This window comes from Diplodia seriata (assembly GCF_021436955.1).
Source record: "Diplodia seriata strain FDS-637 chromosome Unknown scaffold_10, whole genome shotgun sequence".
NCBI classification, from domain to species: Eukaryota; Fungi; Ascomycota; class Dothideomycetes; order Botryosphaeriales; family Botryosphaeriaceae; genus Diplodia; species Diplodia seriata.
In genome coordinates, this window is record NW_027117317.1 from 670,548 (window position 1) to 687,943 (window position 17,396).

The 17,396-nt window shown below is 58.3% G+C and overlaps 3 protein-coding genes across 3 annotated transcripts; all 3 read right to left on the reverse strand.

Annotated features, from left to right (window-relative positions):
• Positions 1 to 1,792: 1,792 nt before the first annotated feature.
• On the reverse strand, positions 1,793 to 4,559 carry SEC24 (COPII subunit; the record flags this gene model as incomplete). Its single annotated transcript, XM_066780809.1, has 4 exons — positions 1,793 to 2,410; positions 2,466 to 3,122; positions 3,181 to 4,167; positions 4,221 to 4,559. 4 exons carry the CDS (start codon positions 4,557 to 4,559, stop codon positions 1,793 to 1,795), a joined length of 2,601 nt encoding a protein of 866 aa, XP_066628755.1.
• A 1,094-nt stretch (positions 4,560 to 5,653) lies between these two features.
• On the reverse strand, positions 5,654 to 7,725 carry MPE1 (the record flags this gene model as incomplete). Its single annotated transcript, XM_066780810.1, has 4 exons — positions 5,654 to 7,008; positions 7,061 to 7,155; positions 7,209 to 7,503; positions 7,554 to 7,725. 4 exons carry the CDS (start codon positions 7,723 to 7,725, stop codon positions 5,654 to 5,656), a joined length of 1,917 nt encoding a protein of 638 aa, XP_066628756.1.
• Positions 7,726 to 11,386: 3,661 nt separating this feature from the next.
• On the reverse strand, positions 11,387 to 12,907 carry SLS55_009410 (uncharacterized protein; the record flags this gene model as incomplete). The annotated part of the gene is made up of 1 exon (XM_066780811.1): positions 11,387 to 12,907. One exon carries the CDS (start codon positions 12,905 to 12,907, stop codon positions 11,387 to 11,389), a length of 1,521 nt encoding a protein of 506 aa, XP_066628757.1.
• Positions 12,908 to 17,396: the final 4,489 nt, after the last annotated feature.

Below are 17,396 nucleotides of genomic sequence, written 5' to 3' on the forward strand. Positions count from 1 at the left end.
AATCCAGGCCGGCAGCGGAGAGGTCTGCAGGCAGCGGGCGCTGGCCAGCCAATCCTCCAAAGCTGTCCCTGGTGGGTGTTTTTGCCGACTGCTCGTCAATGTGACGCTGGTCGTGCGGATGATGGAGGTGCTGGTCGGCGCCGAAGAGCTTGTTCGGGCGTGGCGTGGTCGGGGTCGTCTCCTCGCCCGAGTGGCCAGGCGGCGGCTCCGGAACGGACAAGGTGGTGTTGACGGCGCGAAAGCCAGACATCGTCAGGTCGATGATGGCTGCGGGGTGCGAGGCTATTATTACCGTGCTGCGGCCGGGAGCTGGGAGCTGACGGTGAAACGCCAAGTCTTACTTGCTTCCTTCGGTGACACGAGCACACTGAGGATCACCGCCCGGAGGCCAGGCGGCCGGAAATGTCTGGTGTGTTCGGAAGCGCTTGCAGGTCGTCGTCGGCGGGCCACGAGACGGCGCTTCGCGGACTGCGTAGGATCGAGGGCGTGCGGATGCGGTAGCTAGTCTGTACAGGCGCTGGTCGCATCGGCATCCGGCCTGGAGTCGCACGCGCAGCGGAGCGCGCTGGTAGAGGTGTGTCGAGGCTGGTGTCGCTCTCAGGCGTGTATCATGGCATGTGCAGGCGTGGGCGGGGGTTGTGACGCCTTATCGCGGCGCTTGAAAAGATCCCCGCCACCAGCGGAGGATCGGGAGGCGTGATGCGCACGGGCAGGGCGGCTGCGGTGCGGCTCTGAGTGCTTGCTGGCGGGCGCGGAGGGTGCGCGCGGTGGCCGTGGGCGGAGGTGGTGATGAGATCAGAAGGCAGGCAGAGGCGGCAAAGCAGCAGCTGTCAGGCCAGGGCGAGGGCTGGACGGGACAGGATGCGCGTCGGGTTAGTGAGCGATGATTCGGCCATGCATGCAGCGAGGGGTTACGTCCGCCGCCAGACGGAGAGGGGTTGGGGGCGCGGTGCTAGCACGAGCCGTTTAGGAGCGCCGGGCGTGGCGAGCAGGCACCGCTGTTCTGGGAGCGGGCTGCTCTGATGAGAAATGCGCACGCATCAACCCTGCTCTCCACCACGCCAGCCGCCCGGCCGCGCGCCCACGAGCCTCAATGGCCAGCACCCGGCCTGGCCCCAGGGCAGCCGGCCAGACGCTGCTGCCAGCTGATGCGAGCGCCGCGACGAATGCCTGCCGCGCGCCTCCACTCGCCTGGCATGTGAAACCCTGCAGCCACTGGTGCGCTGCGCCGCGGGTGCCCACAGCGTGGCAGGGCGGCAGACCGAGCGTCGGGTGGGGCCCGGCTGCGAGAAACACACGGTGAGTCGGCAGCATCGACGAATCCCTCACCATTGGCCCAGGAACCAATATGCAAGGGCGCCCTCTGTGCCTCGCTAGCAAACACCGGCTGCGATACGCGACCTCATAAAGATTGCCCACGCTGCTGACTCGCCGCCCGGGAAGCTGCTTGTCCGCACTGCACCTGCGTCCATCCAACATCACTTGGTACTGTCCATTGCTTCCGCCTGCCCCCTCCAGGCCCGCCCGCAGCTGGCTGCCCGCCTGCGCGCAGGCCCTGCCCATGCCCACACGGCTCACTGCATGTTTCGAGAAAAGACACCTGCTGCCAGATGCGTCGCAAGGAGACTCGTCAAGGGCATTTATTTCAAGTTTCGAACAACGCTGTGCTACGTGAAAAGGAACAGGGTCGTTGCTCACCGCCCCGCGCAATGCGCCCTCTTCTCGCGTGAAAGCACTCCCTTTTTCCCTACCCTGCATTACCTGCTGCTCTATTGCACCACCTGCCAAATCGTTAGTCTGGCCATGTCGAAAGGATCAAGGGGGGCGCCGGAGGACTCACCTTCTCCCTTAGCATTCCCAGCCATTGTTGCAAGCTGACGCCCTGGTCCGCCCGGTCCTCCACTAGCAGCGTCTGCGCCCACAGCTTCAGGCTTGGGTCGCCGTCCTCCCTGATGATGTACAATGTCGGCACTGTGATGCTGCCCACCCCCTTCATCCTGTGATCCTTGCTCTTGTCGACGACCGCCCTCACGCGCTCGTTCATCTCGTTGTCCAGAACGGGCATGCTAGCCTTTCCCTGCTTGATGCCATTCTTGTCGTCAACCCCGAAAACGTCAATAAGCAGCTGGGGCACCGAATCACGGCCGACCCAGACGAATTGGTTGACGCCATCATCAATCAGGTACAGGCCATACGGCACGATTCTTTCTGAAGACAAGTTCAATGGGGGCGGCAGGAGAATTTCGCCCGTCTCCGGATGCGGAACTCCAGCATCGTCGGGCATGTCGTGCAGAGAGTAGAAGCGCGGGTAGATATACTGGATCATCAGTGGAAGTGGCAGGGTCGAGAGCAGGCAAAGGGCTGCGGCACGAAGATCGGAAGGTATTTGTGCGGATCTCCGGAGGCCGACCTGGTTCATGTTAACGTGTATCAGAAATGGGAGTAGGATAGTAATGGTCACTCACATTCTTGATGAGTCCAAGGAAGAGAACGGGCAGCGCCCGAAGGTTAGCGGGCAGTTGAAGGCCACCGCCGATGCTGCCTCCTGCCAGTTCCTTCTTGTACGTTTGGAGAATTTCGATAACCTTGCTCTGAAGGGCGTCCCTGGCAGCATCAAGTCCGCTTCCCAAGGCCCGTTCCACGGCCTTGTGGCTAAAGTAAGCAGTGATCGCCTGCGCATCTGCTGAGGAATAGACGCTGGCAAGGTTGTCCGTCGTCGGGATTGCGAGAGTCAGGACTCTTATCCTCCGCTCGCCGTTGCAAGTGGTGTGGAGCACGGCAGTCTGCATGCAAACGAAAGGCTTCGTCAAGGTCTCGTCAATGGCGACCTCCACAACGTAGGCTTGGTCACGAGGGAAGGCAGGGAACGCGCAGAGATCGGAGCTACGGTTGAAGAAATTGCCGTAGAACGTGCTCATGCGCAGACCGGTGGTGGCACGCACGCGCAGTACCGCCTCCAGGCCGATTTCTGACGAGAGGTAGTCGCTGAACTCGCGGGCAAACTTGATCGCGTCCTCGCTCCTTGCGGCATTCCATCCAGGGTAGAACCAGGTCTGGCCTCCGGTGTATCTCGGCAGATTCGATAGTGTGGCCACATCCTGGTACTGAGACGAGAACAGAAACTGGGAAACGTTCATGTTAACATCTAAATCACCCGATATGGAGCATTCGCTCACTTACCATGTCAATCGAAACCTGATTCTTGGAGCATTCCACCGCGAAGGACTTGTAAAAGCTATTCGCAGTCTGCAGAAGCTTTCCCTCGCCGCTGGTACCGAGGACCTTCTTGTCCTCACGGATGTCCAGCTTACCATAACCGATATTAGGGAGGGAGGCGCTAAGAACCGTGATTTTTCCACCAACAGGAGAGATGAGCTTGTGACCGGCACGCAAAGCCGATCCCATGGCAGAAGCCCCATTCTGGGTATCCTGGAACATAAGCTGGAGCTTACCAAGGAAAGTCTCGATGTTGGCGCGACACTCCGCGAGGTTCACAAGCAGGTCCTCAGGAGTAGGCAGGAAAGGCTCGTCGAGGTCACTAACGACAAGCATCCTAGGGTCGCTACTCTCGCTTCCGTCGCGGGGAATCGAGAAATAGTGGAGGCTAGAGTCCACAGCCATGAAACCAAGTCTCGTCCTCCGGTCTGCGTTGGGGATTCTGTCCAAGCTCTCGAGGATACACCTGGCAGCCGTTGCCAAGAGGCCGTTGGTGACAGCTGCGTAGCTGACATCGAAGAGGAATAGGTAGACCAGCGGCTGCGGGGGCCGGACCATGTATTCCTGAGGGGCCACGAATTCAACGACCGAGTAATTCAGCTCGGGCCTCAGCCACCTGTCCACACTCTGCTGGGTTGCCGCATCCCAATCAAAAGCCTGAGGGACGTCGTTGGTGAGGTTGCACATGTTGCAACGCCAGCGGTGGCCGTGGTCGAGGAAGGTCGCAAACGGGTTGATGTACGAACGGCACCTCCGACATCTCGAAATGACCTGGTCAGGCACAACCGGGACTGGGTCCTCAGCATCGTGTAGGGCGGCGTATGGCTGGATGACGAGGGCCAGCGGTAGACGGGACTTCTTCAGTAGCGAGTGCGTGGTGGGAATGGTGTTCAAGGTCGACCGAACGTACTTCGGGGGGCAATTGGCAAACTCGGAGGGCGTGACGCTAGTCTAACACGAGTCAGCAGTGTGCGCACCAAATGGAGCTGCCGGAGGCAACTTACGTTGGGCGGAAGGTTGATCGGTGGCGGCGGCTGGTCGAGCTCATAGACGTTGAACGGAGCGCTCATGAGGTCGGTGGTGACAAGCTGGTTCAGCGTCGTCTGCTGCGGGGGCATCTGCGCCGGCATCTGCTGCATGGGTTGCATGGGCTGCTGCATCATGGGCTGCTGAGGCTGCCCGCCCAGGTTCATCTGACCGAATTGACCTGCCAGCGGATCAAGCTGCGGTGCGCCCACAGGCGGCGCAGGACCTTGACCCGCGGCATTGGCACCGAAGTCATAGGCCTGGGCGGCATAGGCACGCTTCTTCTTGTGGGCGGCCGGGGCACCCTGGTAGTCCATGGTGACGGTTGTGCGGTGCGGTGGGTGGGTGGTGTTGAGGAGGAGGTCAAGTGGCCGGAGGCTCTTGATGCGACGTAATCCTGGACGGAGCTGGTATTTGCCAGGGACAGAAGACTCGTGGAATGTGGGCCACGCGATTGTCGTAGAGCTTCTGCAGTCGCGCTCTTCAAGATAGCGATAGGGAAAAGGAGAGAGTTGGCCCCAAAGCGCACTTCTTGGAGTGTGTCGAGTTGGACTGTGTCCACAAAGCGGGCGGCGCATCGAATCGCCGACCGCCTTTGTTTCTGCCCCACACCCCCGGTCGGGCATCCGCGCCAATTGCGCAGTATCAGCGCCGCTCCATCAATCTCGTAGCCGCGCTCCAGATCCACGTCTGCCTTGTCGATGCCTGCATCCTGCTGCGCCTTTGACGGTGCTGCCAGCCTGGGGGATAGGAGCAATCGCGCGTCAAGCCCAGGCAGAAGAACCCCCCGCCTGCAAGCAGTCCTCATCCCCAAGAAGCTAGCCATTTCTACCACACTGCCCCGCCTCGTTGATCCTCCAGGCTTTCACAGCTGCAGAGAACCCTTGGACAATGGCATAGTAACTGTCGATTGTCTGGGACCGAAGATAGTCTGTTCCGTTCTCCGGTCGGATGACGTTTGCTCGACCAGTTCTGGGGGAAGCCCGCTCCAAGTCACCACAAATCATGTCACGTTCGCTGATCAAAGCCACGACTTCGATGATTGACTTTGAATGATATCTTTCCACACGATCTAGCAATTCGATATTTACCTGGACGTAGTCTCGTCCAAAGCTCTTTGCAATAGTCGCGGCGCTCAAGGTATCATGCCGCCCATGAACAAAAATTACCCAGAAGACCCTTCCCATGACCTAGCCGTAAACGCCATTTAACCCATGATGCCGCCCAATCCGGCCCCATGCTTACGGAGCTGGTTCCGAGATCCGCGCGCATCCTTCAACCCGGCGCCTCTGCAATGCCGCGCTCTGATGTCGTGCAAAACTCCGTGGAGGTCATGCCGATCAGCTGTGACAAAAGAAAATCTGAACGAAGGGAAGTGCGGGAGAAAGGGAAGATAGTCGATCGCACATGATCATAACTGCGTGTAGTCAGGGGCCCTGTTCCTGCGGTTGCGGTTTTGGTGGCGGTGCGGATTCACCGGCTTCCTGAAGTAGGCGTTGTCCTCTTCATTTGGGAAAGGCTCGCTGAAAACCGTCCTCTGCTGGTTGGGGAAGACACCACTCTTGCCATTCTGCATTTGGCCCTGTCCCATGCCGTTCATAGCCCAGCCTTGGCCTCCCTGCCAGTTCTGGCCAACACCACTGCCCATGCCGTTGTAGTTGTTTCCGTACATGCCATTCTGCTGATATCCCATTCCTCCCATGTTCCCCCATCCACCGTTCTGCATCATCATGGGATTCATCATGGCCTGGGGCATATTCATCATCGGGCCCATGCTCATGCCCATGCCCATCATGCCGTTCTGATTCGGGAACCCCCCCATGCCCCCCATACCGTTGAAGGGCATGAAGTTGCCGTTGGCGAATTGTTGGCTCATCATAGCTCCACCGCCGCCGCCGCCGCCGCCGCCACCAGCCAACGCGTTCATCTGGTTCACAAACGCTTGGTCAGAGTTGCTCGGAGCAGACACTTTCATTTGCTCTTGCTGTTTACGCATGGCAGCAGGAGCAGTAGGGATGCGCTCGTTCTTAAGATCCTCATCAGCAGGTCGCTTCTTTGGAATACCATTGGCAGCAGCAGGTCCTGCTGGGGCCGAAACTGGGGCATCAGGTCCAGGCTTGGCCGCCGATGGGGAGGCGGGCTTGGCATCCTTGACTTCCGGCGACTTGGCGCTGTCGTCCTTCTTGTCTTCCGTGCTGTCGGCCATTTCTGCTTTCTCAGGTTTGGGGCTCTTGGAAGCCTCCTTGGCCTTCCGCTTGTCGTCCTCAAATTCCTTGATCTTGGCGATTGTGTCCTCGTCCGCGACCAAGTCGTCGATGAGCACACCCTCCTTGGAGCAGTTTGGACATACGAAATCACTGTTGATAAGTGCATTCTCGATACAGTCATTGCAGTATGTCATTCCACAGCAAGGCGTCTTCATTGGATCCACAAGCATGCGCTTGTCAATTGAGCACTCTAGTCCACGGTCGCGAAGTTCTTTGCTACCAGCAGAAGCGACTTCTTGTTGTGCGGCGGAAGCCTGTGCCTTAGCCTGGAACTTGTTCCAGGAAGCCTCATCAGGCTTAGCTATGACATACTCGCCCGCAGCGTTGACCATGACTCCCGACGGCTGACGAGAGTCATCGGTGAGGCCATCATTGGTGAGTGCCACGGGCTTCTCGATTGTCTGCAGCATGGAGCGCGGAATGCCTGTCGTGCGTTTGATGCGGGGTTTGTTCTCGAAGTTCGGGTCATCATTTGTAGGACAAGCTTGGATCCAGTGGCCTTCTCGGATGTCAGTCGCTGCTTTATCGAGCAAGGAATAGTCTCCACTTACCCTTCACATGGCAACGGTGGCAGATATAAGTGTCCGGCGGCTCGCCCTCAGGGACGTTGTGCGGCCTGCGTCCGGGACGGTAGACAGGTTTGGCGCTATTGTAGTCGTCAGTAGGCATTTCCCTCGCGATCCTATTGAGTGCACTTACTCAGCCATCTTAGCTTTTTGCTGTTCCCAATTCTCGGCACCGGCAGCAAACATGGCCGCAATCCTCTCCTCCTCCGTTTGGGCGGCGCTCATCGCAGCGGCACCATCGGCCGCAGGCTTGGCCTGGATTGCAGGCTTCGTGGTCGAGGATTCTGTGCGATAGGAGTTCTTGGCGGTGACGGGGGCTTTGCCGGAGACGTAGCGGGCGGCCCTTCCATGGCCGGGCCTTGCAGCAGGGAGGCGGCGAGCGAGGACAGTCGTCGAACGCGGCACAATGGTGGTGTCGTCATCATATTCTTTGACCATTAGCGGGGGTCTTTTCAAGCAGAAGGTCGGGCATACTGACCTTCGTTGGAATCGTCGGTGTAGATGGAGAGGTCAAAGTCGGAGCCGTCGCCTAGGCCGGTAGCGGTGATGATCTCGCGCTTCAGCTCGAAGACGGAGATGCCGGTTCCGTCGAAGGTAATGCGCTGGGGCTCCTTTGAGGACTTGAACTTGAAGAAGACAGACGAAGACATGGCGAGAAGAGTTATCGAGAAGGCGAAGGTGAGGTTGGCGATTGCAGTCCTGTGGGTGACGCAGAGGTGTCAAAGGCAGGGAGTGCGACGGTGAACTCTGTGCAAAGGCTTCTGATCGGTTTCCCAGAGGCAAATCCGTATTTTGAATTGTGAATGGCTGAGCTTCAGAGCAGCAGCTAGTTGGTAAAAAGGCAGAAGTAACGAGAATTTTACACAAAGTGAGGAGAGCACCGTTTCGCGGGCGCGTGTCAGCCCCGGATGCGGAGTAAGAACTGAAGACCAGAACTTCAAGCCCAGAATCCACCCTGCATGCGCAAGTTCTCCAGACGAACTTAATTTCCCTAGGTAGCCCTCGTAGCGACCCAAGTTACCTCACCTGTGCAGCGTGCTGTTGGATGGCGGCGTGGCGATTGCAGCACGCAGCGGAGAGCCGAGGCTCTGTTGGAGTGAGCGGCCGGCGGTCACGCGAGCGACGAGGAGCGGTCGGCAGGCGATGCGACAGGGCCGAAGGACGTTGCTGCGGTGTCGCGGGGGCGATAGAACGACGATGGCGAGGGGGATGGCGGAAAGGAGGCGGGGTGGTGGATGAGGATGAAGGTGAGTCGCAGGCGGAGTGGTGGCAGCTGCTTATTGAACGCCGGCAAAAGACTGGCTTTGTCACCTCCAGCCAGGCCCTAGGCGGCGGCCCGTGCGCTGCGACCACAGCCACGGCCACGGCCGAAACAGCAACCGCCTGAGGTGACGACGCAGCATCCTATCGACGGCGTGCATGCGGATTATGCTGCCGTCCTCTCCCCCTCTGCATCCCGTCTCGAACAGCACCTCGCCGCTTGTCGTGCCGCACTGCTGCGTGACTCGTCGATCCCGGCTCGCGACGCGACTGTGCCGCAGCCATCCGCTGCGCGAACTGCCCTTACCTACTGCTGCATGGCCGCACAAGGTCTCTAGTCTCCAGCAAAGCCCGCCTCCACGTCACGCATTATTGTGACTAAGCGCCTAAGGCTCTGGTCGCCGGGGACAGTATCGGTTTCCAGTGTCATAGACTGTCGCCACTGCGTGACCAGTCAGTGCCAGCTCAACATTTGGATTGGTTTCACTGCCTGATTTGCTGCATTTGCATCGTCAACGCCTTTTTCCCATGGGCAGATTAGCGAGTTCGGCTCCTAGATAGGCTGTCAAAGGACATAGTTTTCAAGCAGATGGGGAAGCCATTGACCCGTCCCAGTGTCTACTGTCTACTCCAACGACAACGCTCGTCTGTACAGACCAGCAGTGTTGCGCATAGCCTTACCACACATGAACGGGCTCTGCGCCATGCGTGCAATTTGATGTTTGAAGATGGTCACAGGTTGTCGTCTTATCTCGATATAGTCTCACAGAGGGCGACCCTTTTGAGGAGGATAGAACGTGAGAAAGAGCATCATGCCGACTATAAGCGGATATACTGTGATGGCCATTCGAAGAAGCTCAAGATGGTGTCTCCGTCTGCTTGGTTCTTTGACTCAATGGTCGTCGTGGGCGGCAGTTCCAGTGCAGCGTAAGAGTGTTTTGCGTGGCTACCTCCCCGAAGCTCCGGCCGCTTTCCTGTCGAATCGTGTACCCTCTCACGAGCCGAGATTCCCCATTGGCCGTCTCCACGGTCGCTCGCTCACCGCTCATGGGTCTACAGCTCAGCACTCAAACTAGCCTCTGGATGATGCATACGAGCTCATGTCCACAACAGTCTCTTTCAGCATTACGACATCCGCTCACCTCTCGGCCACCATAACGCTCTAAGCAGTCAATGTGCGTGTTCTTTCCCTTCTCGTGTCAATCGTCCGTTTGCACTGCCACAGCAAGCGAGACGGCTTTCATAAAAATAACTCTCCTGAAGGCGCGTGTGGCGCGGGCGCATTGTACCTCAAACGCGGCCCGTTCCTCCAGTTGTCCCGTGCCCGCCGGCCTCGCCCATGGAGACACGAACGGGCAGCGTGGTATATGCTCTCTTTGGTGGTCTCCCTCCGAGCCCCGCGTATGACCCAAAAGAAGCGGTGGGTCATAGTCCGGGGGCGATGGCCCAGAATGGGAGATAAGTCCAGAGACGTTGTTTCTATCGGCGACCCCGGGCCACTGCGATGCGTGGTCCCGTGTCTCCTCCCTTAACGCACGGAACTATCTTAGCGAGAAACTCTATGACAAGAATGACCTCATACGTAGACGTCTCCATGAAAGTACAGGTCTAAAGCTTTGCTGACATAAGGTCTAAACGTGAAGCATGTGGTGCTTGCGGCAGGGTTTCATCGGAACGACCGTCCATCCAAACTAAAGCCGCCATGTGACTCATTGATAGTCCAGCAAACTGTCAGTATGTTACAATAACAATAGCGGCTCTGCGTCCTAATCATATCAGAGCGGTCGTTCAAATCAGTCCGTTGGTCAATTAATCGCAGTAACTCTTTTCAGCGGTGACTTTATCCTTAGAGCACGAATTTTGGTGAAGTGATCCAAAAAAGAATATTATACGATGTAGGTCCTGGATGAGTTCCGCATACCCAAGTAGCAATGCCGTCCGGAGAGGCGGCAAGAGTCTCGGAAAGTAATTGAAATTCATGCATTCACGGCAATCGCGAGCCGCCACTTTATCCGTGCTAGTACACAATCAACATGACTCAGCCCTTGTGCCATTCTCTTTGTCTCATGGGCAAGGTATGTAGCATGAAAGGTGTAAATAAGACAAAACAAGGTGCGGCTCGATTTACCCTTAGGGTCTTCAGCCATGCACCTGATGATGCGAGCGACACCATCCGATGGAATCCACCGCCCAACCCGAGCCAAGGAAGGGACCTTGGCCCATCACCAGGCGGGCAAGGCGACCAGTCTAACGAAGGAACCGGCCAGCGCCCCGATCCCGAAGGAAGTGTCTCCGAGAGAACCGAGGCCGCCTCTTCCATCATCTTATGTTTCCTTGAATCTCACTCCAAGTCGAGACCCTTTTCCCACGGGCCTGTCGCGGATTGGAAGGTCCAATCTTGGGCCTTGAGGCAATCTCTTTACTAAACCCTGTCTCTTAGAACGCCGTCGTATTGATGGTAGGATTTTGCCCAGCTTACCCCTTGTTATCGGTGAGAATAACGCGAATGCGTTCACCTGTGCGATGCAATCTAGAGAGCCCGATTGATGACCTTCCTACGTATCCGGTGGGGAGTTGCAATTTCCCGATCCTGGGGTGGAAATCAGCAGAATTAGGAGACCAGCCCCTCGAGCTCGTGATTGGCAGAAGCGTGCGACACATGAACGCACCAGAAAGCTTAATGGCTGGCAGAGCACGAACGGTTCAGGATAAGCATGCTTTGGAAAGTATTGACTAAAATTGTTGCTTCGATGCAATGTCGTAGCTCGTTATAGATGCGGTAATTTTCCCTTCCCTCAGAAATGTCTAGAAGAACGAGACTGGAGAGTATAGAGAAAAAGGTTGGTTATCAAAAATTATCAACACTGGAGAAATGAAATTTGTATGTGGCGCCTGATTATCAAGGCTGCCCGAAAAAAAGCACACCGAAGAGTATCCCACATCCCTTGATATCCGCGCCATTGAAAGTACCCAAATCCTGGCCCAGTTGCTAAATGCTTGTCACACCTTCTGATGCAACCGTGTCGAAAGCCATCGTCTAGTGAAGACCGCTTACGAGGTGTAGGCGGACATGAGGGTGGAGCTGCCGACGATGGTCTCGGCCTTGAAGTAAGAGTAGCGCTCGATGTAGGTCTGCGACGACATCCACTCGGAGGTCTTCGAGATGAACTCCTCCTGGGTGGCATCATCGGCGTTCTGCAGCTGGTACTCGGTGATCCAAAGGTTCATGCTGAACTTGCTGTAGGCCTTCTCAACGTACTCCTTGAAGTACGAGACGGTGCTGTCAAGGTCACCCTGGTAAGAAGAGTACCAATGGATGTTGATCTTGTCGACCTTGCAGCCGGACTCGGTGAAGCCACCGCAAGCATCGTGGAAGTCCTGGAGCCAGTCAAGACCCTGGTTGCGGCCAGTGGACTCGCGAAGACCCTCGCCGTTGCAAACACCGGGAGAGACGAGGGTGGCCTTGCTGGCGAAATCGTTGAGGTACTCCTTGTAGACGGAGGCAGCGACGTCAGCAGCCAAGTTGGAACCACCGCCAGCGCTGTCAACGTCAGGCTCGTTGAAGCCCATAAGGTGCTTGCAGCCGTTGGAGATCTGCTCCTCAGCGTTGCTCTTCCAGTTGGCGAGATCGTCGGTCTCGCGGTTACCCCAGAGGATGGGAACGAACTCTACGCCGTCAGGCATGGAGCCGCCGGGGGTCTGAGCCCAGTTCCAGCCCCAGGAGATCTGGCTGGATGTGAACTGATCGACAACACCGGAGAAGGTGTTGTAGACAAGACCACGCTTGTCAGTGACGCCGGTGACGCCGGTGGCAGCAGAGCTGGAGGCAGCGGCGCTGGAGGAGGTGGAGGAGGTGGAAGCAGCGACAGTGCTCGAAGGAGCAACAGTGGTAGCCGGCGCCGAGGAGGCAGCCTTGGAGGTGGTGGGAGCAACGTAGACGGAGCTGGAGCTGGGAGCAACATAGACAGCGCTAGAGCTGGAAACAGCCTCGGCGGCGGCGGAAGTCTCAACAGCAGCGCTCGAGGGAGCGACGTAGACAGACGAGCTCGCGGCGGTCGGAGCCGGAGCAGCGGCCTCGGTGCTGATCTCCACAGTGCTGGAGCTGCCGGGGAGGACGAACGAAGAGGGCGCGAGGTAGCTCGACGCAGCCGACGAAGCCACGCCACCAGCGGCAGCGGTGACGGTGACGGTGACGGGAGCGTTGGTGACAGTGACGGTAACCTCGTCGCAGGTCTCGGCGTCGGTGGTCAGAGCAGCAGCCGGGGAGGTGGCGGCATCGACAGACTCGGCATCGACCTCAGCAGCCTGGATGGGGTTGGCGGCGGCCGAGGGGGCGGCCTGAGTGTAGAGCTGGGTGGCGTGGACAGTGGCGGTCAAGAGCTGGGTGACAGTCGAATCCTGGGGAGGCGCAACACCGCCAGTGGGACCAGCGGGGAAGGTGGAGTTGCCCATGCCATAGGGAGCAGCGAGACGGCGCTCGTGGAGCTTGGCATGCTTGTGCTGGTGAGGCTGGTGGGCCAGGGCAGAGCCGGCGAGAGCCAGGAGGGCCAGTTCGTTGAGGCGGTACTGCATGGTGGAGGCGGGTGTCTACGGTGAGATGGTGGAGAAAGCGAGCAGTGGAAAGTCAGCGGCCGAGAGGTGCTGACGAAGAGGCGGAGGCGAGCAGAAGCAAGCCGACCAGGGCTATCGCGGACTAGAGAGCGAGTTGCCGGAAGTGACAATGAGAGGACGAGCACGAGAGCTCAGAAAGAACGACTGTCGATAACACGGTGTGGAGAGCGAGGTAGGCGGAGTGGGCGGGGGGAGGCCGCGATGGATATATAGACTGGCGGGCATCTGGCACGAATCGATATTGAACAAGGATGGCGCGGCCAAAGAGGGCAGTCGCACTGTTTCAGCTACGCACGCCGGCAAGCCACCGGCGCTGGAGCCCACGATGGCGGAGCCAACCGCCCAGGGACGCTGGTCTGGACGCAGTGATCAGGGGGCGTGCAGCCTGCACATCCCGTCACGCCCAGCCAGGAACCCGTCCGCGTACCTGACGCTAAGCCGCCACCGGTCGTTTGCTCCGGCCGCACTGTTGCGCGCCCACCACGCCCTCTGACTGGCCGCGTGCCCGCCAATCGCCTGCTGTGTCGCTCGCATGATTTTTACGGGAGCGTGGTGGCTGCCCGCCGCTGTTTGGGGAACACCACCCGAGCCGCCGCACCACGATCCAGCGCGCTCGCCATAAAGCCCCGCCAGCCGCCTGCGGTCGTGCTCGGCGTCGCGGCGCGCCTGCGAAGCGCGGGCAGCTCACGACACGCAAGCGGCTGGCGGCTGAGCCGGCGACGACTCCCGCGTGGCTCTAATCTCACGCCCGCGCACGACTCGGCCAGCTAGAGACGGGCCTCAATCTCCGGCTGCCACGAGTCTCGCCCTTCTGCGCGGGCGGCGGCGAGCGGCCCTATGGTCGGCGTCCGCCCGCCTCGCCGCGCGCGCTGTGCGCTTCTCGCTCGCTTTGTGCCCAAAATACGGAGGACCGCGTGCTGAAACCTTGGCAGCCGTGTTGTACACAGTACCTCAGCCGCTCAGCCTTGGGGTCCGCAGCCGCCACCGCCTGCTGTCCGAGGGCGTTTCTGCGTCCGTCGGCTGGGGCGCAGCGCGGGCTGGAGGGCGTCGTGAAGTGTGCGGGCGATGGTCGTTGGATCGGCCGGCCATCATCCCCCTCGCCAAACGGCCAAGCTCAGAGCACGCAAGCAGATCCGCTTGGAAGGCCACACCACCGAGCCACGCACTCCCCCAACAGCTTCCTTCCGTTGCGCCCGCCCCCTGAGCAGACCGCCACCGCTTTGCACATGCACTTGTCAGCAGCAGTGCGACATTCCCTCGAGCCCCTCAGCCAGCTGGACGGCCATGTTTCCGTGCATTTCACGTGCAGCGCCGTTGCAACTCAACGCCATGCATGCTGCGATCAGCGCTAGACAGCACATCATTAGCACTCTCTTCCATGTCGCATCCCGTCCTGCCTGATGTGCCGCCGCCAACTAGAGCGTTCCACAGTCCATAGCATGTTTCGATCTCCCTCCACCCCGTCACTCCCGCGCCCCATTCTCCACAGACTGTTCGAGATGCAGTCTTCGCCGTGGCCGAGACATGCCACTGCCCGTTCCTGGATCCTGCGCCTCGGCCCAGCCCGCATCCCTACCGCAACCGGGACACCAACAGTGATGGACGATCTTTCCATGGCTCTGCAGGCTCCCGTTTCGGAGGAGGGGCGCGGGTACAATAGAGTTGTCCTAAAGCGTCGGTGTCGACGTCGAGCCGCATCGGAAACAAACCCAAAGGGCTAAACGGAGAGAAAACATGCGACTGGTGAAACACCACCCACCCCAGGCTCGTTGGGCGGCCTGTTGGTCAGCCGCGCATGTAGGCAACAATGGAAGACACATCACACGTTGGGTTGGGCCAGTGCCAACGCCAGCCGTGCGGCAGGAAACAAAGCACAACGCGAAGCCTCGCACGATCGCCCCCGGTCTCTCGCACGTCCGACCCGGGTCGCGCAGAACGGGCTCTAGCGGTGTTAGCGTGGATGAGCGCAGTTCTCTGCTTTGCTGCCGGTTGCTCTCTCATCAGCCGAGTGGACGCAATGCGGCGATCGCAATAACGGGAGCTGGTGCTCGTTGGGTCCAGAACACGAGTCCAGCGCATCTCTTCTCTCTTGCACGGCGCACCCGCTGGAGCCCACGGGTGTCGTCCCCATTCTTTTTTGGGCTCCTGTCAAAAATCGATAGCGGAGAGCGTGGTGGGTTGGAGGGCGATCGCCCACCAGCGTTGCGCTGTGCCGTAGGGCTGTAGTAGGTACGAGAAGAAACGCCGGGCCGGCCTCAGCCCTACGATGCAAGCCCCGACTCGAGGTGCTATGTATTACTCACCGCGCTCGGCTGAAGATGGCCCGGCTCTTGTTGTAGCATCGGATTTGCTAACCTGTGCTCCGCACTCCGTACACAGTAATAATTTCGCCGCGACGTTTGCTCTTCCACCACTCGGCAGCTTTGATGAGATTGCGGCACCCTTCGGCGGATTATCACCGCCGCTGCTTATTGCCGGGCCGCCATAACGTCGCAGTTAGCCCTCACAGAAGACAGCATCATTTGCACCGCCACGAGCGCGACGTGACGCCTGTAGACCGGGGTGCTATGTGCCAAGTACCCGGCGAAGTCACGGGCAACGACGCATTCATTATCCCCGCCTCGTCGCTCACGAAAGAGAGAGAAACACCGACGCGGCGCCATGAATACTCCGCTGGCACCGCGCGTAGAAGGGTAAAAATAAGAGCCGTCGCCCCGGCGTCGTCACGTCCCGCCCCTTTCAGGAAAGAAATACGCCGCTACGTTCGAAGTTGTCGCCAGACCGGCGCAAATCATTGACGGGTGGAGTAGTCGACGAGGATCAACACGTTGCTGATATAGGTAAATTATGGCAACTGATCCCGACCACACAGGAGACGCGATGACAACCCACGATCTATTCCCGCTCTTACCAAAGATGCCACCCCGATTACGCGCCACCCATGCATATGGACAACGTACTTCACCCCTTCACCCAGCCTTCTCTCCGGGAACATCATGAGCTTTTGCGCAGCGGCGCACGTTACACCCTGTCCGTTGCCAGCAGTCATTTTGCTTCGCCAGATGCCCTCTCAAAACAAGAAACGCCATTCGTTGCCTATGATGCAAACCCCAACTTCGACAAAATAAGCTGGCTTCATATGAAGCGTTGCACCTCGTAGTTGCGGCACGGAAAGGAAGAAGGGGAAAATAAAAGCTCGAGGGCAAGGCAGCATGTGAATGCGGGCACTTAGAGAACGGTCGCAATAAAGTATGCCAAGCTAGCAAAAGAGGGGTAATAGCATCATGTATACGCATTGTACCTGTCAAGAACAAGGCCCTTGAGTCTCCAGGAGAGGGGGAGGGTAGCATGTGCAGCACAAAGGCCACATGGGGAAATTACAGTGTGGCAACGGTTTCAGGGCCGCCGCGAGCAGATCTAGCTGCTGTATGGCTGCAGAAAGTACCTGTTGAACCCAGCCATCATCAAAGTGCCGTCACGTCCCTTGCGCCACATGATGCAATGCAATGCGATGCAATGGATCTGTGCCCGCCCGCATGCAGCTTCACTGGTAATCGAAGATCTTTGATTCTCGCCTGATTGGGGAAGGTGGACCGCAAGCTGCGGAGTGACCGAAGCGTCTGGTGCACACTCGCAAATGCTATGCGGTCAATGTGGCTAGTAGTGGACAGAATCGAGCCATACGTTTGCGCATACAATCGCCAAGATCTGTTGTACTCATACTCTATTCCAGGAGCTGGGAGCCAAGATGGAGGTGAAAGTCAAATGCTATTCTCTTAGATGCTTGCGATCCATAAGAAGTCGAAGCAAGCGGACCTCCAAGGTAAAACACTGAGGCCAGGCAGCCGAAGGCATCCTCTCGGACCCCATAGATTCGCTTGTCTTTCGCAACGAACATAATTTTTTTTTTTTGGTCATTTGGATTTCCAGTCTGCCGACGTGCCTCACAGCAAAAACAACCGAGTAGAGGTGAGTATAGGTCTCAGTCTTTATTTCCACCACCAAGTATACCTTAACGCTCGTCGTCCGATCGTGCCGCTATTACTCCTGATCTTGGTCATTTCCATGTATGAAGGCGGTCCAGTACCTCTCTTGTCTGCCCCAGCCTGCCCAAGCCTCTACACCACCAAACCTTTTGCCGTGAACGCTAGACTTGAAAACAAGACGCGCAATGCTAATGGAGGAAAGCCTATTTAAAATGTGAGGCGTGGCCTAGGGTAAACCAGGGCGTCGCGTCCGCTACAATAGGCGGGTACCCGAGGTTGAAGAAAAGCTCAGAAATGCGTGGCATCTCCTCGATCCTTTACGCCGATGCCCTGTCCCGATGCAATTACTCGCCGAAATGACTTACGGACTTGCTGCGTAAGAGAAAAGAAAAGAACCCGTGACAGAGTGAAAAAGAGATGATAGAACATGACCAGCAGGAAAGGAAGAACTGCTAGTTGCAGCT